The 27,162-nt window shown below is 36.3% G+C and overlaps 1 protein-coding gene and 1 pseudogene across 7 annotated transcripts in view; one reads left to right on the forward strand and one right to left on the reverse strand.

Moving 5' to 3' along the window:
• CNTLN (centlein) overlaps positions 1–27,162 on the reverse strand; it is a 371,323-nt gene that overhangs the window by 237,726 nt on the left and 106,435 nt on the right. For all 6 annotated transcript variants that reach the window (XM_082401583.1, XM_082401582.1, XM_082401581.1 and 3 more), the window contains exon 6: positions 7,819–7,956. In XM_082401583.1, the coding sequence (XP_082257709.1) occupies positions 7,819–7,956 (138 nt within the window). The remainder of the gene's footprint in view (positions 1–7,818; positions 7,957–27,162) is intronic.
• LOC309633175 (intraflagellar transport protein 22 homolog pseudogene) lies at positions 2,678–6,578 on the forward strand (annotated as a pseudogene). The gene has a single exon. The product of its transcript is annotated as an intraflagellar transport protein 22 homolog pseudogene (transcript).

Consider the following 27,162-nt stretch of genomic DNA (forward strand, 5'->3'; position numbering starts at 1 on the left):
ACCCTGGACGATGTTCCATGTGCACTTGAGAAGAAAGTGTAATCTGCTGTTTTCGAATGGAATGTCCTATAAATATCAATTAAATCTATCTGGTCTATTGTGTCATTTAAAGCTTGTGTTTCCTTATTACTTTTCTGTCTGGGTGATCTGTCCATTGGTGTGAGGTGTTAAAGTCCCCCACTATTATTGTGTTACTGTCGAGTTCCTCTTTCATAGCTGTTAGCATTTGCCTTATGTGCTGAGATGCTCCTATGTTGGGTGCATATATTTATAAGTGTTATATCTTCTTCTTGGATTGATCCCTTGACCACTATGTAGTGTCCTTCCTTGTCTCCTGTAACATTCTTTATTTTAAAGTCTGTATTATCTGATATGAGTATTGCTACTCCACCTTTCTTTTGATTTCCATTTGCATGGAATATCTTTATGCATCCCCTCATTTTCAGTCTGTATGTGTCCCTAGGTCTGAAGTGGGTCTCTTGTAGACAGCATATATATGGGTCTTATTTTTGTATCCATTCAGTGAGCCTCTCTCTTTTGTTGAAGCATTTATTCCACTCACAGTTAAGGTAATTATTGATATGTATGTTCCTATTACCATTTTCTTAATTGTGTTCGGTTTGTTTTTGTAGGTCCTTTTCTTCTCTTGTGTTTCCCACTTAGAGAAGTTCCTTTAGCATTTGTTGTAGAGTTGTTTGGTGGTGTTGCATTCTCTTAGGTTTTGCTTGTCTGTAAAGCTTTTGATTTCTGTATCAAATCTGAATGAGATCCTAGCCAGGTAGAGTAATCTTGGTTGAAGCGTCTTCCCTTTCATCACTTTAGATATATCGTGCCACTCCCTTCTGGCTTGTAGAGTTTCTGCTGAGAAATCAGCTGTCAACCTTTTGGGAGTTCCCTTGTATGTTATTTGTCGTTTTTCCCTTATTGCTTGTAAGTTTTCTTTGACTTTAATTTTTGGCAATTTGATTACTGTGTGTCTTGGCATGTTTCTCCTTGGGTTTATCCTGTCTGGAACTCTCTGCGCTTCCTGGACTTGGGTGGCTATTTCCTTTCCCACGATAGGAAAGTTTTGAACTATAATCTTTTCAAATATTTTCTCGGGTCTTTTCTCTCTCTCTTCTCCTTCTGGGACCCCTATAATGTGAATGTTGGTGGGTTTAATGTTGTCCCAGAGGTCTCTTATGCTGTCTTCATTTCTTTCATTCTTTTTTCTTTATTCTGTTCACGGCAGTGATTTCCACCATTCTGTCGTCCAGGTCACTTAACCATTCTTCTGCCTCACTTATTCTGCTATTGATTCCTTCTAGTGTATTTTTCATTTCGGCTATTGTATTGTTCACCTCTGTTTGTTTGTTCTTTAATTCTTCTAGGTGTTTGTTCTTTAATTCTTCTAGGTCTTTGTTGAGCATTTCTTGCATCTTCTCGATCTTTGCCTCCATTCTTTTTCAGAGGTCCTGGATCATCTTCACTATTATTATTCTGAATTCTTTTTCTGGAAGGTTGCCTCCTATCTCCACTTCATTTAGTTGTTTTTCTGGGGTTTTACCTTGTTCCTTCATCTGGTACATAGTCCTCTGCCTTTTCATTTTGTCTATGTTTCTGTGAATATGGTTTTCATTCCACAGGCTGCAGGATTGTAGTTATTCTTGCTTCTGCTGTCTACCCTCTGGTTGATGAGGCTATCTAAGAGGCTTGTGCAAGCTTCCTGATGGGAGGGACTGGTGGTGGGTAGACCTGGGTGTTGCTCTGGTGGGCAGACCTCAGTAAAACTTTAATGTGCTTGTCTGCTGATGGGTGGAGCTGTGTTCCCTCCCTGTTGGTTGTTTGGCCTGAGGCAACCCAACACTGGAGACTACAGGCTCTTTGGTAGGGCTAATGGCAGACTCTGGGAGGGTTCACGCCCAGGAGTACTTCCCAGAACTTCTGCTGCCAGTGTCCTTGTCCCCAAAGTGAGCCACAGCCACCCCCCGCCTCTGCAGGAGACCCTCCAACACTAGCAGGTAGGTCTGGTTCAGTCTCCTATAGGTCACTGCCTCTTCCCCCTGGGTCCTGATGCACACACTACTTTGTGTGTGCCCTCCAAAAGTGGAATCTCTCACCCACTCCTGTCAAAGTCCTGCAATCAAATCCCGCTAGCCCTCAAAGTCTGATTCTCTGGGAATTTCCCCTCCCATTGCCGGACCCCCAGGTTGGGAAGCCTGACATTGGGCTCAGAACCTTCACTCCAGTGGGTGGACTTCTGTGGTATAAGTGTTCTCCAGTTTGTGAGTCACCTACTCAGCAGTTACGGGATTTGATTTTATTGTGATTGCGCCCCTCCTACCATCTCATTGTGGCTTCTCCTTTGTCTTTGGATGTGGTGTAGCTTTTTTGGTGAGTTCCAGTGTCTTCCTGTCAATGACTGTTCAGCAGTTAGTTGTGATTCTGGTGCTCTCGCAAGAGGGAGTGAGCACATGTCCTTCTACTCTGCCATCTTGAACCAATCTCCTCCAGTTCTTACGCCTTTTAATTTTTATTATTGGTTTACCACATACTTGATATTTCTGACTATGTGCTAGACATTAGTTTGTAAAACTGTACACATAATTTGAGGACAGAATGGCTTTATTATCCTCCAGAGTTAATTTACACTTGCTTCTGCTAAGTGCCTAGGAACACCAGCAATCCGGATGCCCACCTTCTCAATGGAAGGTAAGCTATTCATTTAGCTCACTCTCCATGTAACTGCTGAATCATTACCAGCCAGGCAAAAATTTTAGTTAGGCAACTTAACTGGTTACTGACTTTTATGCAAGTTCTAGGTTTATACTAAGATGTTCTATATATGTTACAGACATGTATATTATTTATTTATTTTGTTATTTATACTCTAATGCAAGGTAAAAATCATTTGTGGTAGTTCACAGCAATATTCCATAGCACAATGGGTAACACAGATTAATTATTCAATAAATATGCAAATAATTAGGAATTCAAAGAAATAAACCCATAAAGAAATAAAGCTAGGTCAACTCCATCATTTATCAACAAGTAAACGTATATCCAAATAAGAAAGTGCCTAGACCACTTTTCCTACAGTTATGGCTTGGTATGTCTTGTGCACAATATACAGATTCAGTACAGTAATGCTGGTATATCATAACCACCACACACATACGCACACCCACAAGAAATAAAAATGAAGGAGACATGTAGTGTATTCAGCAAATTATTATTCAGACAATTCAGGAAAAACACTGAAGACATCTCAACTACTACCCTATAATGAGGGTCTGAGTCAAAGTCCTCTGAAATCTTCCAGCTCTGTGCTATTACCTCCTCCTTTTTGAGTCCTTATAATCTAACACTTAAAATTACACACAGTTCATCTTTTTACCATCTTGTAAGAAAATGTCCATCTATGGATATCATTGCCTTATTAACTGCAGCTTATAGTTCTTGCAGTACACTAAATTCAAGTATACAGATAAACGCAGGTGCAAAATTTAGTAGAAAACATAATTTTTCAAATCCCATTCACATAACACTGCACTGTACCCTAGAATGGACCACATGTTCCATCCAATAGTTTAAAACCATCATACTTTAAAATGGAAAGGTCTTGTTGGAATATTTTATGTAGCTACAGGTGTCATATTTTAAGAAGAATATTGATGATACAAACTCTGACAAGATGGAATGCATTCAGAAAGGCAACCCAGGCTCTGGCCTGACAGCAGCAAGGGCTCTGGCAGCGCCTCGGTGGGCTCTGGCAGGTCTTTGGGCAGCAGACCACAATGCTGAAGACCAAGATCCTCTTCGTGGGGCCCTGTGAGAGTGGAAAAACCGTTTGGGCCAACTTCCTGACAAAATCTTCTGACATCACCAAATACAACCCAACCCAAGGAGTGGGGATCCTGGAATTTGAGAACCCATATGTTACCAGCAACAACAAAGGCACGGGGTATGACTCTGAGCTCTGGGAGTGTGGTGGCGATCCAAAGTTCGAGTCTTGCTGGCCTGCCCTGATGAAGAACTCTTATGGGGTGGTGATCGTCTTCAATGCTGACATCCCAAGCCACCTGAAGGAAATTGAGATGTGGTATTCCTGCTTCGTCCAGCAGCAGTTTTTACAGGATACTCAGTGTCTGTTAACTGCACACCATAAACAAGGCTCTGGAAGTGACAAAGCAAACCCAGCTTTGGCGCCACCCCTGAACAAGCTGAAGCTGGTGCACTCGAATCTTAAGGATGACCGGAAGAGATCAGGATGGAGTTCATAAAGTATTTAAGAAGCATAATCAACTCAGTGTCTGAGAGCAGAGACTGGGAGGAGATGTCAATTATCAATTAACCAGCCTTCACCTAGACGTTTCCGCATCCCAAATGAAGTCAATTTTAGTGCAAATCTGAAATCCATCCACCTACTGAGTTTCCCATCTCCCTTTGGCTGTAGAAGACATTTTCCTTATTTGGCCAAAGGTAACAGTCAGCCAGGGAGTTGACTCATACCGTCTATTCTCTGTCCTTAGCTCAGCTGAGAAAATCCTGTTACTGAATTCTGATTGCTTTGCCCCAGATCTCTCCAAAGACCTGGAAAACTGAGGTGGTTTTTTTTTCCCCTTCACATTATGTCACATTATAAAAGTTGTGGAATTGTAACTGTCATAGCCCAGTGATAGAAACAGTAGTTTAATCCACGTGGATTGGTTTAAATGTGATTTTTATTCCTTAATCTGTACAATTTGCCTAGGATATTTTTGAAAAATATTAGCATTTAACTTCTCCAAGATTTTATTTTTATTTAGATGTCCTTGATATCTGGACACCATATCACACTGGAAGGTGGAATACATATACTTCTTCTAAGAAGATTTTTTATTATCTCAGGGGAATTTAATTCTTAAATATTATTTCATGTAATACAGGAAAAACAATGTTATGTTGTCATAACACCCATTTGTAAAAATAGTCAAAAGATTTAATGCTCAGGATAACCAAATATGGTGAGTTTATAGCTTATTGTACAAGTCTGTTTTAGTGATCTTTCAAATTATTGTTCTTTCATAAATTTTACTTTTTGAATTTTGTAATATAGCCAAACTGAAAATATATTAACTAGATCAAAAGTTAGATGTAGGGACTTCCCTGGTGGCACAGTGGTTAAGAATCTGCCTGCCAATGCAGGGGACACGGGTTCCATCCCTGGTCCAAAAAGACCCCACATGCCACGGAGCAACTAAGCCCACGTGCCACAACTGCTGAGCCTGTGCTCTAGAGCCCACGAGCCACAACTACTGAGCCTGCATGCTGCAACTACTGAAGCCTGCACACCTAGAGCCCATGCTCTGTAACAAGAGAAGCCACAGCAATGAGAAGCCCGCACGCCACAACAAAGAGTAGCCCCTGCTCGCCACAAGTAGAGAAAGCCTGCACGCAGCAACGAAGATACAACGCAGCCAAAAAAAAAAAAAAAACAATAAAGTTAGATGTAGGTCTTTTCAACTGAGAGTGGAAGAAAAGTACAGACACTTACAAGACATGAAAAATATGCTTGGCTGTGTTTCACTCTTACAATGAAGAGGGTTGAAATGCAGCCGTGTGGGCAGTCTGCTTGAGAGAGTGGTGTTGGCAGATAATGACAGTTCCCTGGTAAATTTAGATTGAACTACAGTCAACTCTTAGTAAACTGCCTGGATTACCCATGAGCACATTTTAAGCCCAGGTTAATTTCCTTTTGCCTGACCTCCTCTCAGTTGGAACTTTTGCAAGGAACACAAGATTACATTAATGCAAACTGTAGTAAATCTTCTTTACGTAATACCTGCAATAATACTAATTGATCTTGAGACTACAGCTCCAAAACAAACAGAGATTATTTTTATCTGATTTTTTAATGATTATCCAAGAGCTAAGTAGAAAAATTAACGCAGCAGCTTTCATTTACATTCATAGCCAGAGTACAACCCTTGGGAGTCCTTGAATCGAGGAAAATGTTTTAAAATTTAAGAGGCCACATGTGCAGAGGTTACAAGAGACCATTTAATGAGGAAGTCTCCCTGTCTTACCTGTCCCCAATCCCAATTCCCCTCTCCAAAAGCCCCCTTACCTTCCGTATTCTATCAGAAGTCTGTGCACATACAAATGTGCTTTATTAAAGGAAACAGTAGCAAACTATTCACACTTTTTTACAACTTGCTTTTTTCACTTTTTTAATTTGGAGGATTTGTGCAAATATATACAGAGCTGCCTTTTTCTTTTTTTACAGCTGCATAATATTCCACTTAACCATTTATTTGGGAATTTTATATTACATACTTTTACTAACAAAAAAAAAAGAGAGAGAGAAAGAAAGGCAACCCAAAACAATATAACGTCTGTGAAACATATACATGAAAAATTATGAGAAACAGAAGCAGTTAATAAGTTAACAAAAAAACTTATTAATAAAGTTATATTTTATTATTTGAAGGTCTGAACTACAGAACGGATTAGACTGTTCCTGAGATTCTCTAGATAAGGAACCAAGATACAAATGGGTGCATACTGTAAAAAGGCAAATGTCAAATAAATATATGAAACAATGTACAAATTTGAACAAAAAAAAAGAACAGTCTTGAAGAGTACTGAGAAACTTATAAACTAAAAGTATCAAGCAAAGACTAAAAGCTTTTTTTATAGAGAAGACGATAGGAATAATTAAAAATTTTAAGATTGCTTCTAAAACTAAGATTCTGTTACTGTTTAGAATTACTTTTTTGACTTCATCAAATTACTGGCTTAAAAAAATTATACCATGAGTGGATAAAGTCTATCATCTGTAAAGAAATACTTTTCCTCACCCCATGGTAAAAAGATTTTTAAAATGTGACACAATGGATTTTTGCTTTTATTTATAATATATACATATAATGCTTATATATTTTTATATATAATAAAACATGTATAATATAAATTAATATATATTATATATATAAATATATAATATATAATAATATGTATTAATCTAATACCCAAGCAAAAATCCTGCCCCAATATATATATTGTAATACACTATATATAAATATAAATAAATATTTATGTATAATATCATAATTATATATAATGTTAATTGTAATTATACATCATATGTAAACATAATATATATAGTATATTACATACATAAATATATGACATATTTCAGAGAATGAAATTGTGCTTATACAGGTATGTGATAAACTTTGTATGATTTATTTTAATTAGTTCAAATTTTAAAATGTACACACATACATACATGTGTGTATATATGTATAACATATGTATGTATATGTGTATATATATATTTATGATCTGTTCTAACACTATTTTCTGATAAGATTATTATAAAATAAATAGGTAGTTTAACATCTTTCAAAACACTTAAAAACAAGTTTTTCAAGTACTTCCACTTTATGAGTAGTGCTACAAAATTAAGTATTTTGATATAGAAAGAATATTTCACAAACTAAAACTATTTAGAACATAATAAAATAAAACTTCAAAACTGGATCACTCCTTTATTATTCATTATAACAGTAATGAATATTACATAATGCATGGGTAGGAATTTTAGAAGGAAACAAGGAATGAATGCATCCTCCTTGTTAAAAACTGAACCAAGGCTACTCTTTGAGCATGATTTTTTCCAGTCCTGTGAAACCCCTGATTGTCCACGTTAATTCTAGATAATTTCAACGCACAAACATAAGTACTCACAGAAGACATATATTGTCATTTTAGGGTGTTAATAATAAACAAAAATGCTGGCATTCTGCACAACAAAGGACCTTTCTAAAATGTTAAATTAAGGAGTGAGTATACTTGCCTGATCAGGGTAATATCCATATCCTTCTGGATAAGTTCAGTCTGTTTATTATTCAACTGTAATGACAGAGCATTATATTTACTCTGTGATACTTCAATTTCTTTCCTTGCTTCAATTAAATTGTCTTCAAAGGCCTAAAATTAGAGCACTCATATCACAAATACAATAAATATCAAATAAATAAATAAAATTAAAAGTCCGTTATATTTAACTAATCCACAAAATAACAGTGAAAAATCAGTAGTGCTTTAAAGTTTACTTTTTTGTTTTCATTAAATTAAAAAATGTTAAAACAATCAATAAATTTTACACCAGTCACAGGTTACTTTTTTCAGAAACTGTAAAAGTATCATCATCTCCTGGTGTGAAAGTTAAGAATCTGAAGCTAATAAACTTGAAAATCTATGTAGAAATTTACTTATTAAAATTACAATAAACAAAGTATTATACAATAAAAAAAGTTATTACAATGAACAGAAAAAATGAGCTCATTTACTTAAATATTACTCAAAACAAATAGATATTTTATTATTTCCTCAATTTTAAATGCAGATACTCAGAGAAGAAAAAATGGTGCAGCAAAAAAATAAAAATAATTTTACAATGTTTCAGGTTCAGATCATGCTGAGTTCACTTGATTGTGGTGAAATTTCACCTAAAGTTCAAAGTTGGTCTTTTCCTCCTGATAATTCTCTAAATCATTTTTTCATTTTGAAACAATTGTAAAACTGATGTACAAGGAATAAAGATGCAGATGTAGAGAATGGACTTGAGGACACAGGGAGGGGGAAGGGTAAGCTGGGACGAAGTGAGAGAGTGGCATGTACATATATAAATAGATAGCTATTGGGAAGCAGCCGCATGACACAGGGAGATCAGCTGGGTGCTTTGTGTCCACCTAAAGGGATGGGATAGGGAGGGTGGGAGGGAGACGCAAGAGGGAGGAGAAATGGGAATATATGTATATGTACAGCTGATTCACTTTGTTACACAGCAGAAACTAACACACCATTGTAAAGTAATTATACTCCAATAAAAATGTTAAAAAAAAAACTGATGTACATTTTTTCAAAAATATTTTTTCTCAAAAATATATTATAAAATTAATTTATTTTCATAAAATATTAAATAAATATTTTATCTAAAAGTAGAGATACCCCAAAATACACTATACGTTCATTATTTACAAAAGCGAGCAACAAGCTTTAGGTCAAGCACTAAAAATCTACTCTAGCAATGCACCTATACCTCATATATTCTCCCTGCAGTAACTAGAATGAACTTTTGAAGATAAAAATATTGGCTTTCAGCCAAGATAGCACTATGAGTACATGCATATCTCATTTTATCATGTTTCCCTTTATTGCACTCCACTGATATTGCATTTTTTTACAAATTGAAGGATTGTGGTAACCCTGCATCAAACAAGTCTATCAATGCCATTTTTCCAACATTTGCTCACTTCATGTCTCTGTGCCATACTTTGGTAATTCAAACTCTTTCATTATTATTGTATTTGTTATGGTGACCTGTGATGAATGATATTTGATGTTACCACTACAACTTGCTAAAGGCTCAGATGACAGCTGTTTTTAGCAATAAAATATTTTTTTAAGTAAGATATGTAAACTGTTGTTTTAGACATAATGCTATGCACACTTAACAGACTACAGTATAGTGTAAACATAACATTTATGTGCACTGGGAAACCAAAAAATTTGTGTGACTTACTTCATTGCAATATTCACTTTATTGTGGCAGTCTGGAACCAAACCCAAAATATCTCTGAGGTATATCTATACTTCTTAAATTCCCATTTATTAAAAAAGAGTAATGATAGATATATAGGTGGGTGTGTGGGTGGATGTAAGAGAGAAAGAGAAAGAAAGAGAGAAGGAAACATGGAAGGAAAGGGAAATGAGAGAAGGGAAGGGAAGGCAGAAAATAACAGGTGTTTGCTGGGACACGAAGAAGTAGGAAACTTTGTGTGTTGTTGGGACTGTAAAAATACTCTCAAAAACAGTACGGGGGGGGTTCCTCAAAACATAAAAAACAGAACCACCGTATAATCCAGGAATCCCACATCTGGGTATACATTCAAAAGAACTAAAAGCAGGGTCTTGAAGAGATACCTGTAAACCCATGTTCGTAGCAGCACTATTCACAATAGCCAAGTGGCAGCAACCTAAATGTCAAATGAATAAACAAAATGTGCTATACACATAAAATGAAGCACAATGCAGCCCCCAGCAGCGCCCAAAAGAAAGGAAAGCCTGTCACATGCTACCACATGGATGAACCTTGAGGACATTATGCCTAATGGAACAAATCAGTCACAAAAGGACAAATACCAGATGACTCCACTTATATGAAGTATCTAAAGTAGTCAAACTGATACACAGAATAGAATGGTAGTTACCAAGGCCTAGGATAAGGGAGCACTAAGCAGTTGTTATTAAAAAACAGAGTTGCAGGTCTGCAAGTCAACAAAGTTCTGGAGATCTCTTTCACAGCAATGTAAATATATTTAACACTACTGAACTGTACACTTAAAAATGGTTAAGATGGTAAATTTTATGTTATGTGTTTACCACAATAAACAAGGAAGGAAATTGTGACATATGAAAGAACATGGATGGACCTTGAGATAATTATGGAAAGCCAAATAAGCCACTTACAAAAAATAATGTATGACTCCACTTATATGAAGAATCTCATAGAGACACAAAGCAGAATAGTGGATGCCTGGAGCTGGGGGGAGGAGAAATGGGAAGTTGTTTTTGAATATAGTTTCACTTTTGAAGGATGAAATGTTTCTGCAACTTGGTTGCATACCAATGTGTATATACTTAACACTGCTGAACTGTATACTTAAAACGATAAAACAGTCTAAATTTTATGTTATATTACTTAACCACAGTTTAAAAAAAAAACCCTATGGAGAGGCCAAGATTTAATTAGATTAGACTGTGGAGCAATTTGTGTCCCAGGACATTGATAAAAACAATGGAAGAATCTAATCAGTCATCAGTTTTTGTAGGCCAACAGCTGGGTGTGATACCAACAGACATATTAACAAACATATTAACAGACAAATCAAGAGACAGACACATGAAAAGACAAATCAAGAGAAGAGACGGGGGCTTCCCTCGTGGTGCAGTGGTTGAGAATCTGCCTGCCAATGCAGGGGACACGGGTTCGAGCCCTGGTCTGGGAAGATCCCACATGCCGCGGAGCGACTAGGCCCATGAGCCACAATTGCTGAGCCTGCACGTCTGGAGCCTGTGCTCTGCAACAAGAGAGGCTGCGATAGTGAGAGGCCCGTGCACCGCGATGAAGAGTGGCCCTCACTTGCAGTAACTAGAGAAGGAAACAAAGACCCAACACAGCCACAAATAAATAAATAAATAAATAAATAAATAAATAAATAAATAAATAAATAAATAAATAAATAAATAAATAAATAAAATTAAAAAAAAAGAAGAAGAGGATCTCTTGAAATAAGAAAAATTGCTTCCTTAACTCATTCTTCCTTTAAAAAAAAAAAAAAAAAGAGAAGAGACAGTGAAGGAGAGCCCTGCTAAAATCACAGGGTGAATGTGCACATGTCCAAGTCTGTGCTCTATGAAAAGCAACCATGAGAGGCTGTTAACTGCACGGGAAACAGATTTCCTAAAATGGCCTAGCCAAAACATTAAAAAAACAATGAGCAAACGTCAACAAGCCCTGATGTTACGGCAGTGAGGAACCAGTATCCAAAACTGCTACAGTGGGAATTCCCTGGCGGTCCAGTGGTTAGGACTCCACACTTTCACTACTGAGGGTGCGAGTTCAATCCCTGGCCGTGGAACTAAGATCCCACAAGCCATGCAGCGCAGCCAAAAACAAAAACAAACACAAACAAACAGACAAAACAAAAAACAAAACCCCAAAACTGCTACAGTATATAATTTTATTTTTATTAACGTTTTTTGCTTTGAAACAGTTATTTTTCTTTTTACTTTTGGATTTATTTTTATTAAGATAACATTGGTTTATAACATTATATGTTTCATGTGTACAACATTATATTTCTACTTCTGTATACCCTACAGCATGCTCACCACCAAAAATTTAGTTTCCATCCATCACCATACAGTTAACCCCTTTTATCCATTTCACCCACCCCACCACCACAACTTTCCCTGGTAACCACTACTGTGCTCTCTGTATCTATGTGTTTGTCTCTGTTTAGTTTATTTATTTTGTTTTTTGTCTGTTTGCTTTTTGTATTCCACATATTAGTGAAATCACACAGTTCTCCATCTGACTCTTTTACTTAGCATAATACCCTCAAGGTCCATACATATTGTCGCAAATGGCAAGATTCCATCTTTTTGATGGCTGAGTAGTATTCTATTCTGTGCGTGTGTGTGTGCGTGTGTGTGTGTATACCATATCTTCTTTATCCATTCATTGGTTGATGGGGACTCAAGTTATTTCTATATCTTAGCTATTGTAAATAATGTCACAATGAACGTAGTCGTGCATATATCTTTTTGAATTAGTGTTTTCATATTCTTTGAATAAATACCCAGACATGGGGTAGCTGAATCATATGGTAGCTCTATTCTTAATTTTTTGGACTCTTCATACAGTTTTCCACAGTGGCTGCACCAATTTACATTCCCATCAAGAGTATCTGAGGCTCCCCTTTTCTCGACATCCTCAACAGCACCTGTTATTTCTTGTCTTTTTGATAATAGCCATTCTAACAGGAGTGAGCTGATATCTCATTGTGGTTTTGATTTGCATTTCCCTAATAATTAGTGATGTTGAGCATCTTTTCACGTGCCTGTTGGCCATCTGTATGTCTTCTTTGGAAAAATGTCTAATCAGGTCCTCTGCCCATTTTTTAATTGGATTGTTTATTTCTTGAGTTGCGTGAGTTCTTTATATATTTTGGATTTTACCTTTTATCAGATATATCATTTGCAAATATCTTTTCCATTCAGTAGATTGTCTTTTCATTTTGTACATGGCATCCTTTGCTGTGCAGAAGCTTTTTAGGATGATGTAGTCCCATTTGTTTCTTTTTGCTTTTGTTTCCCTTGCCTGAAAAGACATAACCAGAAAGACACTGTTAAGACCAGTGTCAAAGAGCATAATGCCTATGTTATCCTCAAAGAGTTTTATGGTTTCATGACTGACATTTAAGTCTTTAATCCATTTTGAGTTGATTTTTGCATATGGTGTGGGACAGTGGCCTAGTTTCATTTTTTTGCATGTGGCTGTCCAGTTTTCCCAACACCATTTATTGAAAAGGCTATAATGTCTTTATATATATATATGTTCCTTTGTTGTATATTAATTGCCTGTATATATGTGGGTTTATTTCTGGGTGCTCAATTCTATTCCATTGATCTATGTATCTGTTTTTCTGACAATACCATGCTGTTTTGATTAATATGGCTTTGTAGTCTAGCTGGAAATAATGGACTGTGATACCTCCAGCTTTGTTCTTTTTTCTCAGGATTGCTTTGGCTATTCAGGGTCTTTTGTGGTTCCATTATAAATTTTAGAAACATTTGTTCTATTTCTGTGAACAATGTCCTTGTGACTTGGAAACAGATTGAACTGAAGCTATATATTGTTTTAGGTAGTATGGATATTTTAACAATGCTAATTCTTCCAACTCATAAGCATAAAATATTTTTCAATTTATGTGTCTCCTCCAATTTCTAGCAACAATGTCTTACGGTTTCTAGTGTTCAGGTCTTTCACCTCCTTGGTTAAATTTATTCCTATGTATTTCATTCTTTTTGTTGTGATTATAAATATGACTTTTCTTAATTTCTCTTTCTGCTAGATCATTGTTAGCATATACAAACGTAACAGAGTTTTGTATGTTGATTTTATACCCTGCAACTCTGCCGTATTTATTTTTTCTAATAGGCTTTTTTGTGGAGTCTTTATGGTTTTCTCTATATAAAATCATGTCATGCACAAACAGTGAGAGTTTTACCCGTTTCTTTCCAATTTGGATTCCTTTTATTTCTTTTTCTTGCCTAATTGCTCTGGCTAGGACTTCCAATACTAGGACTTCCAATACTAGGACTTCCAATACTATGTTGAATAAGAGTGGCAAGAGTGGCCTCTTTGTCTTGTTGTCTTGTTCCTGATATTAGAGAGAGAGCTTTTAGTTTTTCACCACTGAGTATGATGTTAGATGTGGGCTTGTCATTTACAGCTCTCATTATGATGAGGTATGTTACTTTTATAAACATTTAGTTGACAGTTTTTATCAAAAATCGGTGTTGAATCTTGTCAAATGCCTTTTCTGCATCTACTGAGGTAATCATATGGTCTTCATCCTTTTGTTGATGTATCACGTTGATTGATTTGCAGATGTTGAAACCTCCTTCCATCCCTGGGATAATTCCCACTTGATCATGGTGATGATTCTTTTAATGTATTGTTTTACTTGTCTTGCTAATATTCTGTTCAGAATTTTTGCATCTATGTTCATCAAAGATATTGGCCTGTAATTTTCTTTTTTCTGTGTGTTATCTTTGTCTGGTTTTGGTATGAGAGTGATGTTGGCCTAATAAACTGAGTTAGGAATCATTGCCTCCTCTTCAGTTTTTTGGAAGAGTCTGAGAAGAATAGGTATTAAATCTTCTTTGAATGTTTGGTAGAATTCACTTGTGAAGTTGTCCAGGCCTGGGGAGCTTTTTGATTACTGTTTCAATTTCTATACTAGTTATATGGTCCATTCAAATTTTCTATTTCTTCATGATTCAGTTTTGGAAGCTGTATGATTCTAAAAATTTGTCCATTTCTTCTAGGTTGATCAACTTGTTGGCATATAGCGGTTCATAATATGCTCTTATAATCCTTTGTATTTTTGTGGTATCCATTGTTATTCCTCCTCTTTCATTTCCAAATTTATTTACCAGAGCCTTGTCTTTTTTCCCTAATGAGTCTAGCTAAAGGTTTGTTGATTTTATCTTTTCAAAGAACCAGCTCTTAATTTCATTGATTTTTTTTATTGTCTTTTTAGTCTCCATTTAATTTATTTCCACTATGATCTTTATTATTTCTTTCCTTCTACTGACTTTTGGCTTCATTTGTTATTCTTTTTCCAGTTCCTTTAGATGTAAGGTTAGATTGTTCAACTGAGATTTTTGTTTCTTAAGGTAGGCCTGAATGTCTATAAACTTCTCCCTTAGTACTGCTTTTGCTGCCTCCAACAGATTTTGGTTTGTCCTATTTTCCTTTCCATTCATCTTCAAATAAATTTTGATTTCTATTTTTTGTTGACCCAAAAGTTGCTTAGTAGCATGTTGTTCATTCTCCACATATTTGTGATTTTTCCAGCTTTCTTCTTGTAGTTGATTTCTAGTTTCATGCCACTGAAAAGATGTTTGATATGATTTCAATCTTCTCACATTTCTTGAGACTTGTTTTGTGTCCCAATATATGGTCTAACTTCGAGAAAGTTCCATGTACACTTGAGAAGAATATGCATTCTGCTGCATTTGGACTGAATACCCTGTACAAATCTATCAAATCCATTTGGTCTAATGTATCATTTAAGATCACTGTTTCCTTGTTGACTTTTGGCTTGGATGAACTATCCACTGATGTAAGTGGAGTGTTAAAGTCCCCTACTATTACTGTGTTACTGTCAATTGCTCCCTTTAGGTTTACTAATAAATGTTTTATATATTTCGGTGCTTCTATGTTAGATGCATATATAAATATTATATCTTCTTGATGAATTGTCCCCTTTATCATTATATACTGTTCAATTTTGTCTCTTGTTACCTTTTTTGGCGAAGTCTATTTTGTCTGACATGAGTATGGCTACATCCACTTATTTTGGTTGTCATTTGCTTGGAGTATCATATTCAGTCCCTTCACATTTACCTTACATTTGTCTTTAGAGCTGAGATGAGTCTCCTGGAAACAACATATACTTGAGTCTTGTTCTTTAATGCATCCAGTCACTCTGTGCCTTTTGATTGGTGAATTCAATCAGTTACAATAAGAGTTATAATTGATAGATGCTAACTAATCACTGCCATTTTACCTTTTGTTTTCTGGTTGCTCTATATCCATCATTTCTTTTTCTTTGTGTTTATGTCGGCCATTTTGGTTTGGTGGTTTTCTATGATTTTTTTCTCAGTTTCCTCGTTTATTTTTCGTGTCTCTGCTCTAGATTTATGCTTTGTGGTTGCTGTGAGTTTTGTCTAAAACGTCTCATGGATAAAGTACTCTTTTTACTGTTGATAGCATCTTATCTTCATTTACATATATAGATTACATCCTTTTCCTCTTCCCTTTTTGTTTTTGTTGTCTTGAATTATCCCTTTATACGTTGTGAGTTTGTTACCAAATTGAAGTAGACAGTTATTTTTTCTACTTTTCCCCCTTTAACTTTTATGCTATAATAAAGCATTTAAAAGCCAATTCTAATAATTAGAGTTTTCTGATTCTGTCTATTTATCACCTTGCTCAAACTTTTGTGTACTTTTTGCCTTTTTGTTTCTGGTAGAAGAGCACCTTTCAACATTTCTTGTAAGGCAGGTCTAGTTGTGATGAACTCTGAGCTTTTATTTATCTGGGAAAATCTTTATTTCTCCTTCATATCTGAATGATAACTTTGCTGGACAGAGTATTCTTGGGTGATAGTTTTTAATCTTTCAGTATTTTGAGCTTGTCATTCCACTCCCTCCAGGCCTGTAGGGTTTCTACTGAGAAATCTGCTGATTGCGTAATGGGGGTGACTTTGTAGGTTACCATCTTTTTTTCCCTGGCTGAATTTCAAAATCTTCCTTTGTCATTGACTTTTGACAACTTTAATATAATGTGTCTTGGACAAGGTTTTTGCATTGAGGCAGTTAGGTGTTCTCTTAGCCTCATGGGCTTGTGTATCTAGTTCTTTCCCCGTGTTTGGGAAGTTCTCACCTATTATAAATAAATTCTCTGCTCCTTTCTCCTCTCTTCTCCCTCTGGGATACCCATTACCCTATTGTTGCCCTTCCTAAAAGAGCTGAATAACTATTGTAGAATTTCCTCATTTTTTATACCTCAATCCTCTTTCTTCTTCTACTGTATCATTCCAAGATTTCTATCTTTGAGCTCACTAATTCTCTTTTTTTAAATAAATTTATTTATATTTTATTTATTTATTTTTGGCTGCGTTGGGTCTTCATTGCTGCATGCATGCTTTCTCTAGTTGCTGCGAGTGGGGGCTACTCTTCGTTGCAGTGCCCAGGCTTCTCGTTGCGGTGGCTTCTCTTGTTGCAGAGCAGAGGTTCTAGGCGCACCAGCTTCAGCAGTTGCAGCACGCAGGCTCAGCAGTTGTGGCTCACGGGCTCTAGAGCACAGGCTCAGTAGTTATGGCGCACGGGCTTAGCTGCTCCAAGGCATGTGGGATCTTTCCGGACTAGGGCTCGAACCTGCGTCCCCTGCATTGGCAGGCAGATTCTTAACCACTGTGCCACCAGGGAAGTCCATCACTAATTCTCTCTTCACTATGGTCTGCTCTATATCTAATGCTTTCTAATGCATTCTTCATCTCATTTATTGAATTCTTAAGCTCCAGAATTGCTGTCTGGTTCTTTATTTTTAGTTTCAACCTCTTTGGTAAATTATTCCTTCTGTTCATTAATTTTATTCCTGAGCTCGATGAATGCCCTTTCTGAGTTTTCTTATAGCTAGTTGAGTTTCTTCATGACAACTCTCTTGAATTCTCTATCAATCAGATTGCAATGTTCCATGACTTTTAAGTTTAATTTATGTGGAATTGTCATTTTCTTTTTGTGGTACAATGTTACTGTGGTTTTTCATGGTGCTTGATAAACTGTTCCTCTGCTGGTGCATGTGAAGTAGGAAACACCTTTCTGCTTGATTCTAGCAATTCAACAGGTTAGAAATTAGAGGTCTTTCTTTTGATTTCCAGTAGGTAGCGATATAGCACAAGTTTTGGGTTTCTCTTACCTGAGATGCCTCTGATTCTATTTGAGAGTCTGCACTTTCCACGCTCCACTGCCTCTGTCAGAGGTGTGGCCCTGTGCCTTCATTATTGTTTCTTGTGTCTCTGGGGTCATTGGTGCCTTGCTTCTGCCAGTGTCACAGTTGCTGCTGCCTGGGGCCCTTGGATGGTGGGCTCTTCCCTCATCTGGGATCCCAAGTTGCAGGTTCCACTACCATGGGGGAAAGGAAAGGGGGAGCCAGGGTCCTGCGGGTGCCTCTATGGTGTCCAGTGTTGTAAGTTTCCTGCAAGTGCCTCTGTGGTGTCCAGTGTTCTAAGCTCCACAGCTGCAGATGTGCATGTGAGGGGATGGAGTAATGGGTGCCTTAGCAGCTGGAGGAATGGGGTACCAGGTCCCACTACCACTGCTGCCCGGTTACTTGTGGCTGTAGTAACCATGTGGCTGGGAGGCTTGAGTCATGTGCACCACCTCCCCTGCCACTGCCAGGTTCTCTGGGGTTGTGGGCTCAGCTGCCATGGCTGATGGACCAGGACTTCAAGCATGCCTCTGCTGTTCCCTTGGTTCGGCCTCCTCCATGTGTTCCAGTCCACCCACCTTTAGATGCACAGATGTGTGGAATTCTCCAGCAACCTGATATATTGGACAGAGGCATTTTGTTGTGTTTTGGATGTTTTAGTGGTTGTAGATTGGAGGGGAAAGACAAAGATAACTTTTCATTCTGCCACGGTGCTGAATTGACTCCTCTAAGCATATAATTTGAAATGTACATTTTTCAACAAAAAAATTACAACATGCAAAGAAAAGGTGTCATTCATGCAAAGGAAAGCAAGCAAGCAATAGCAACTGCCCATGAGAGGATCCAGATACCAGCCTTCACAAAGACTTCAAAAGAGGCATTATAAATATACTTAAAAAGTAAAAGAAAACCATGTTTTAAAAAGTATCATATCTTTTTTAAAAAGGTAAAATGACAATATCTCATCTGATGGAAAATACCAATAAAGTAATATAAATTGTTTTGAAACATCCAAATGGAAATTCTGATGCTAAAAAGCACAGTGACTAAAATGAAAAAAAAAAAACAAACAAAACAAACAAAAAAGCCTCACTAGAAGAGCTCAACATTTAATATGAACTGACAGGAATAAGAACAAAAAACTTGAAGCTATATCAAGAAAAAAGAATAATACAAATTAATAGCCCCAGAGGAATACTGGACACCACTAAATGCACCAATATAAGCATAAAGGGCTACCAGAAGGAGAGGCAATAGAATAAGGACAGAAAAAAATACTCAAAGAAATAATGGTCAAAAACTACCAAACAATGATGAAAAACATTAATCTACAAATCCAAGAAGCTCAACAAACTCCAAGTAATATTTATAAACACAGAGATCCACGAACAGACACATCATGGTAAAAATGCTGAAAGCCAAAGACACGGAGAAATTCTTAGAAAACAAAAGAGAAAACGACTCATCATTTCCAACAGACTTCAAAAAAATTAGCAACTGACTTTTCTTCAGAAATAATGAAGGATAGAGACAATGAGAAAACATATTCAAAATGCTCAAAGTAAAACATTGCCAAAACAGAATACTATATCCAGGAAAGCTATCATTTATAAATGAATGCAATGGGTGACACCGGCAAAATGGAGAATATGCAGCTCCAAGCACTCTTGCAGAAACATGGAGAAAAACAGCAGAAACTGTTACAACCAATGTTGCAAAAACTCTAGAAAGCATTCAAAATTTTACAGTAACAAAGAAAATGCTGAACCAAGAAAAAAGCAACTTAAAAACTGGATAACAGATTTGCGAAGTTTTTATTTGCCCTTCCCCACCTTATTCTCAGCACACTAGCCATCTTAAAGCCAGGAATCTTAAAACAGTGTAATTCATATAGTGGCAGTACCCAATGTTCCCAGTAAGGAATCCTTCCTGGTTTGAGAGAGAGCAGAACAAACTTTCCTAGCAAATTACTGCATGTGTCTGCTCTAATTTGTCTAGGGGTTACCTGAAGAAATAAAGCAAAGTGATTATCTCAGACCTGACTGGGAACACAGACTGGAAAAGTGGAGAATATGGCTCAAAAATGCCATAAAGTAAACTGATAAACCACAGATTCCTAGGGCAAAAGATGACTGGTTGAGATATTCAATACAATGCCTAAGTCGTGGGACTAAACTCTGTAGGAAATTATTTGGGAAAATAAGACATTCAAAAATACTGATACATATGGGAGTGTTCTGAAATCCAAACATATGCTCATAGAAAGATGCATATTCACAAAACTCCAGAGCTACCCTATGCTTTCACTTTGGGATAACCCCTGAGCTTAGTGTAAGTCTGGAAAAGTATTAAAGGAATGCCCCATTGGAGAGCCAATCTACAAAGACTGGGGGAGAGATCTGTTCTGTATCTCTGTGTGTGTTTTTTTTCTATTTTTTGTTTTGTTTTGTTTTTGTTTGTTTGTTTGTTTTAGCTCCTGTCAGCCAAGGATAACTTCCGTCACAACAGGAACAGACAAAAGCTAAAGGACAGAGACTTCAATGACTAAACAGAACAAGGACTAGAGACTGTGCAAAAGTCAACTGGAAGATAAAAAGACTACCATACCCTTCAGCAATTAAAGAAGCAGCAATTAAAGTCTTGGGAAGGGACAGAATCTGATTTCCAGAGTTATAACATTATAAATTTGCTAACACAAATACCCAATTTTCAACAACAACAAAAAATCACAAGGCATACAAAGAAACAGGAAAGTATAGCCTATTCAAAGGAACACAAAAATTAACAGAAACTATCCCTGAGAAACCTCAGATATCAGATTTACAAGGCAAAACTTTAAAACAACTATCTTAAATATACCCAAAGAGCTGAAGAAAAATATGTAAAAAGAACTAAAGCAAATCAGAAAAACAATGTATAAACCAAAAGAATATCAATAAAGAGCTTGAGATTATAAAAATCAATCAAACGCTGGAGGTAAAAAGTATAACAACAAAAATAAATAATTCACCAGAGGGTTCAACAACAGATGTGAGCAGGCAGAAGAAAGAATCAGCAAACTAGAAGACAGAACAAGTGAAATTATTGAATCTGAGCAGCAGAAAAAAAAGAAGAATGAAGAAAAGTGAATAGAGCCTATGAGAACAGTGGGACACCATTAAGCAGACCAATATATACATTAAGGGAGTCCCAGAAAGAGAAGAGACAGAAAAAGGAGCAGAAACAACATTGAAGAAATAAGAGTCAAAAAAGTCCCAATTTTGATGAAAGATATGTATCTATAAAGCCAAAGACCATAACAAACTCCAAGTAAGATTAACAGAAAGAGACCTACACTAAGATACACTAAAATCAAACTTATGAAATTCATCCAAAAAACAAGGAGAGAATCTTGAAAGTAACAAAAGAGAGTGACTTGTCACATACAAGGGATTGTTAATGAGATTAACAGCTGATTTCTCATCAGAAATCATGCAAGCCAGAAGGCAATGGGATGATATATTTAAAGTGTTGAAAGAAAAAGAAGTCAACATTGAATTCTATAACCAGCAAAACTGTCCTTCAAAAATTTTACATTCACATATAAAAGCTGAAGGAGTTCATTATTAAATCTAATGTACAAGAAATGCTAATGGAATTCCTTCAGATAGAATGTAAGAATACATAATGATAACTCAAAGCCATATGAAGAAATAAAGGCTCCAGTAAAGGTAAATACACGGTCAAATATAAAATTCAATACTGTTTTATAATTTGGTTTTAACCCTACTTCTTTGGGAAGAAGAAGTAAATCATACATAATTTCAGAGACAAACATAAAAAATTATAAATCTATATTATAGGGCACACATTTTATAAAGATGTCACTTGTGACAACAATAACTTGAAATGGAAGGAAAAAGCAATATAGGAGAACAGTTTTGTATGCTACTGGAGATAAGTTGGTTTCAACTGAAATTATATTGTTATAGGTTTAGGATGTTAAATGTAATCTTCAAGGTAACGACAAAGAAAATATCAATAGAATATACACCCCAAAATGAGAAGGGAATCAAAATGTGCCATTACAAATAATCAACTTAGCACAAAGGAAGACAGTTATAGAGGAAATGAGGGACAAAAAAATCTATAAGACACACAGCACACAAGTAATAAATTGGCAGAAGTTAGTCTTTACTCACTAGTAAGTACTTTAAATGTACATGGATTAAACTCTCCAATCAAAAGGCAGACACAGAATGGATTAAGAAAACATTATAAAAAAAACCACAGTTACAGAAAGATAGAGAAGATGAAAAGGCAGAGGGCTATGTACCAGATGAAGGAACAAGAAAAAACCCCAGAAAAACAACTAAATGAAGTGGAGATAGGCAACCTACCAGAAAAAGAATTCAGAATAATGATAGTGAAGATGATCCAGAACCTTGGAATAAGAATGGAGGCAAAGATTGAGAAGATGCAAGAAATGATTAACAAAGACCTAGAAGAATTAAAGAACAAACAAACAGAGGTGAACAATACAATAACTGAAATGAAAACTACACTAGAAGGAATCAATAGCAGAATAACTGAGGCAGAAGAACGGATAAGTGACCTGGAAGACAGAATGGTGGAATTCACTGCTGCGGAACACACTAAAGAAAAAAGAATGAAAAGAAATGAAGACAGCCTAAGAGACCTCTGGGACAACATTAAACGCAACAACATTCGCATGATAGGGGTCCCAGAAGGAGAAGAGAGAGAGAAAGGACCAGAGAAAATATTTGAAGAGATTATAGTCGAAAACTTCCCTAACATGGGAAAGGAAATAGCCACCCAAGTCCAGGAAGCGCAGAGAGTCCCATACAGACTAAACCCAAGGAGAAACACGCCGAGACACATAGTAATCAAAATGGCAAAAATTAAAGACAAAGAAAAATTATTGAAAGCAGCATGGGAAAAACGACAAATAATATACAAGGGAACTCCCATAAGGTTAACAGCTGATTTCTCAGCAGAAACTCTACAAGCCAGAAGGGAGTGGCATGATATACTTAAAGTGATGAAAGGGAAGAACCTACAACCAAGATTACTCTACCCGGCAAGGATCTCATTTAGATTTGATGGAGAAATCAAAAGCTTTACAGACAAGCAAAAGCTAAGAGAATTCAGCACCACCAAACCAGCTCTACAACAATTGCTAAAGTAACTTCTCTAAGTGGGAATCACAAGAGAAGAAAAGGACCTACAAAAACAAACCCAAAACAATTAAGAAAATGGTCATAGGAACATACATATCGATAATTACCTTAAACGTGAATGGATTAAATGCCCCAACCAAAAGACATAGACTGGCTGAATGGATACAAAAACAAGACCCATATATATGCTGTCTACAAGAGACCCACGTTAGACCTAGGGACACATACAGACTGAAAGTGAGGGGATGGAAAAAGATATTCCATGCAAATGGAAATCAAAAGAAAGCTGGAGTAGCTATACTCATATCAGATAAAATAGACTTTAAAATAAAGAATGTTACAAGAGACAAGGAAGGACACTACATAATGATCAAGGGATCAATCCAAGAAGAAGATATAACAATTATAAATATATATGCGCCCAACATAGGAGCACCTCAATACATAAGGCAACTGCTAACAGCTATAAAAGAGGAAATCGACAGTAACACAGTAATAGTGGGGGACTTTAACACCTCACTTACACCAATGGACAGATCATCCAAAATGAAAATAAATAAGGAAACAGAAGCTTTAAATGACACAATAGACCAGATAGATTTAATTGATATATATAGGGCATTCCATCCAAAAACAGCAGATTACACGTTCTTCTCAAGTGCGCATGGAACATTCTCCAGGATAGATCACATCTTGGGTCACAAATCAAGCCTCAGTAAATTTAAGAAAATTGAAATCATATCAAGCATCTTTTCTGACCACAACGCTATGAGATTAGAAATGAATTACAGGGAAAAAAACGTAAAAAGGACAAACACATGGAGGCTAAACAATACGTTACTAAATAACCAAGAGATCACTGAAGAAATAAAAGAGGAAATAAAAAAATACCTAGAGACAAATGACAATGAAAACACGACGACCCAAAACCTATGGGATGCAGCAAAAGCAGTTCTAAGAGGGAAGTTTATAGCTATACAAGCCTACCTCAAGAAACAAGAAAAATCTCAAGTAAACAATCTAACCTTACACCTAAAGAAACTAGAGAAAGAAGAACAAACAAAACCCAAAGTTAGCAGAAGGAAAGAAATCATAAAGATCAGAGCAGAAATAAATGAAATAGAAACAAAGAAAACAATAGCAAAGATCAATAAAACTAAAAGTTGGTTCTTTGAGAAGATAAACAAAATTGATAAGCCATTAGCCAGACTCATCAAGAAAAAGAGGGAGAGGACTCAAATCAATAAAATCAGAAATGAAAAAGGAAAAGTTACAACAGACACCGTAGAAATACAAAGCATCCTAAGAGACTACTACAAGCAACTTTATGCCAATAAAATGGACAACCTGGAAGAAATGGACAAATTCTTAGAAAGGTATAACCTTCCAAGACTGAACCAGGAAGAAACAGAAAATATGAACAGACCAATCACAAGTAATGAAATTGAAACTGTGATTAAAAATCTTCCAACAAACAAAAGTCCAGGACCAGATGGCTTCACAGGTGAATTCTATCAAACATTTAGAGAAGAGCTAACACCCATCCTTCTCAAACTCTTCCAAAAAATTGCAGAGGAAGGAACACTCCCAAACTCATTCTATGAGGCCACCATCACCCTGATACCAAAACCAGACAAAGACACTACAAAAAAAGAAAATTACAGACCAATATCACTGATGAATATAGATGCAAAAATCCTCAACAAAATACTAGCAAACAGAATCCAACAACACATTAAAAGGATCATACACCACGATCAAGTGGGATTTATCCCAGGGATGCAAGGATTCTTCAATATACGCAAATCAATCAATGTGATACACCATATTAACAAATTGAAGAATAAAAACCATATGATCATCTCAATAGATGCAGAAAAAGCTTTTGACAAAATTCAACACCCATTTCTGATAAAAACTCTCCAGAAAGTGGGCATAGAGGGAACCTACCTCAACATAATAAAGGCCATATATGACAAACCCACAGCAAACATCATTCTCAATGATGAAAAACTGAAAGCATTTCCTCTAAGATCAGGAACGAGACAAGGATGTCCACTCTCACCACTATTATTCAACATAGTTCTGGAAGTCCTAGCCACGGCAATCAGAGAAGAAAAAGAAATAAAATGAATACAAATTGGAAAAGAAGAAGTAAAACTGTCACTGTTTGCGGATGACATGGTACTATACATAGAGAATCCTAAAAGTGCCACCAGAAAATTGCTAGAGCTAATTAATGAATATGGTAAAGTTGCAGGATACAAAATTAATGCACAGAAATCTCTTGCATTCCTATACACTAATGATGAAAAATCTGAAAGAGAAATTATGGAAACACTCCCATTTACCATTGCAACAAAAAGAATAAAATACCTAGGAATAAACCTACCTAGGGAGACAAAAGACCTGTATGCAGAAAACTATAAGACACTGATGAAAGAAATTAAAGATGATACCAACAGATGGAGAGATATACCATGTTCTTGGATTGGAAGAATCAACATTGTGAAAATGAGTATACTACCCAAAGCAATCTACAGATTCAATGCAATCCATATCAAATTACCAATGGCATTTTTTACGGAGCTAGAACAAATCATCTTAAAATTTGTATGGAAACACAAAAGACCCCAAATAGCCAAAGCAGTCTTGAGGGAAAAAAATGGAGCTGGAGGAATCAGACTCCCTGACTTCAGACTATACTACAAAGCTACAGTAATCAAGACAATATGGTACTGGCACAAAAACAGAAACATAGATCAATGGAACAAGATAGAAAGCCCAGAGATTAACCCACGCACCTATGGTCAACTAATCTATGACAAAGGAGGCAAAGATATATAATGGAGAAAAGACAGTCTCTTCAATAAGTGGTGCTGGGAAAACTGGACAGCTACATGTAAAAGAATGAAATTAGAATACTCCCTAACACCATACACAAAAATAAACTCAAAATGGATTAGAGACCTAAATATAAGACTGGACACTATAAAACTCTTAGGGGAAAACATAGGAAGAACACTCTTTGACATAAATCACAGCAAGATCTTTTTTGATCCACCTCCTAGAGTAATGGAAATAAAAACAAAAATAAACAAGTGGGACCTAATGAAACTTCAAAGCTTTTGCACAGCAAAGGAAACCATAAACAAGACGAAAAGACAACCCTCAGAATGGGAGAAAATATTTGCAAATGAATCAACGGACAAAGGATTAATCTCCAAAATATATAAACAGCTCATTCAGCTCAATATTAAAGAAACAAATACCCCAATCCAAAAATGGGCAGAAGACCTAAATAGACATTTCTCCAAAGAAGACATACAGATGGCCACGAAGCACATGAAAAGATGCTCAACATCACTAATTATTAGAGAAATGCAAATCAAAACTACAATGAGGTATCACCTCACTCCTGTTAGAATGGGCATCATCAGAAAATCTACAAACAACAAATGCTGGAGAGGGTGTGGAGAAAAGGGAAACCTCTTGCACTGTTGGTGGGAATGTAAATTGATACAGCCACTATGGAGAACAATATGGAGGTTCCTTAAAAAACTAAAAATAGAATTACCATATGACCCAGCAATCCCACTACTGGGCATATACCCAGAGAAAACTGTAAATCATGTGTAAGACACATGCACCCGAATGTTCATTGCAGCACTATTTACAATAGCCAGGTCATGGAAGCAACCTAAATGCCCATCAACAGACGAATGGATAAAGAAGAAGTGGTACATATATACAATGGAATATTACTCAGCCATAAAAAGGAACGAAACTGAGTCATTTGTTGAGACGTGGATGGATCTAGAGACTGTCATACAGAGTGAAGTAAGTCAGAAAGAGAAAAACAAATATCGTATATTAATGCATGTATGTGGAACCTAGAAAAATGGTACAGATGAGCCAGTTTGCAGGGCAGAAGTTGAGACACAGATGTAGAGAATGGACATATGGACACCAAGGGGGGAAAACTGCGGTGGGGTGGGGATGGTGGTGTGCTGAATTGGGCGATTGGGATTGACATGTATACACTGATGTGTATAAAATTGATGCCTAATAAGAACCTGCAGTATAAAAAAACAAACAAAACAACTAATACTAAACTTTCATTGGGTTATTTGTATGGAAATATGTTAATATAAATGTTTC

This window comes from Balaenoptera borealis (assembly GCF_965194805.1).
Source record: "Balaenoptera borealis genome assembly, chromosome: 8".
Taxonomy (NCBI): domain Eukaryota; kingdom Metazoa; phylum Chordata; class Mammalia; order Artiodactyla; family Balaenopteridae; genus Balaenoptera; species Balaenoptera borealis.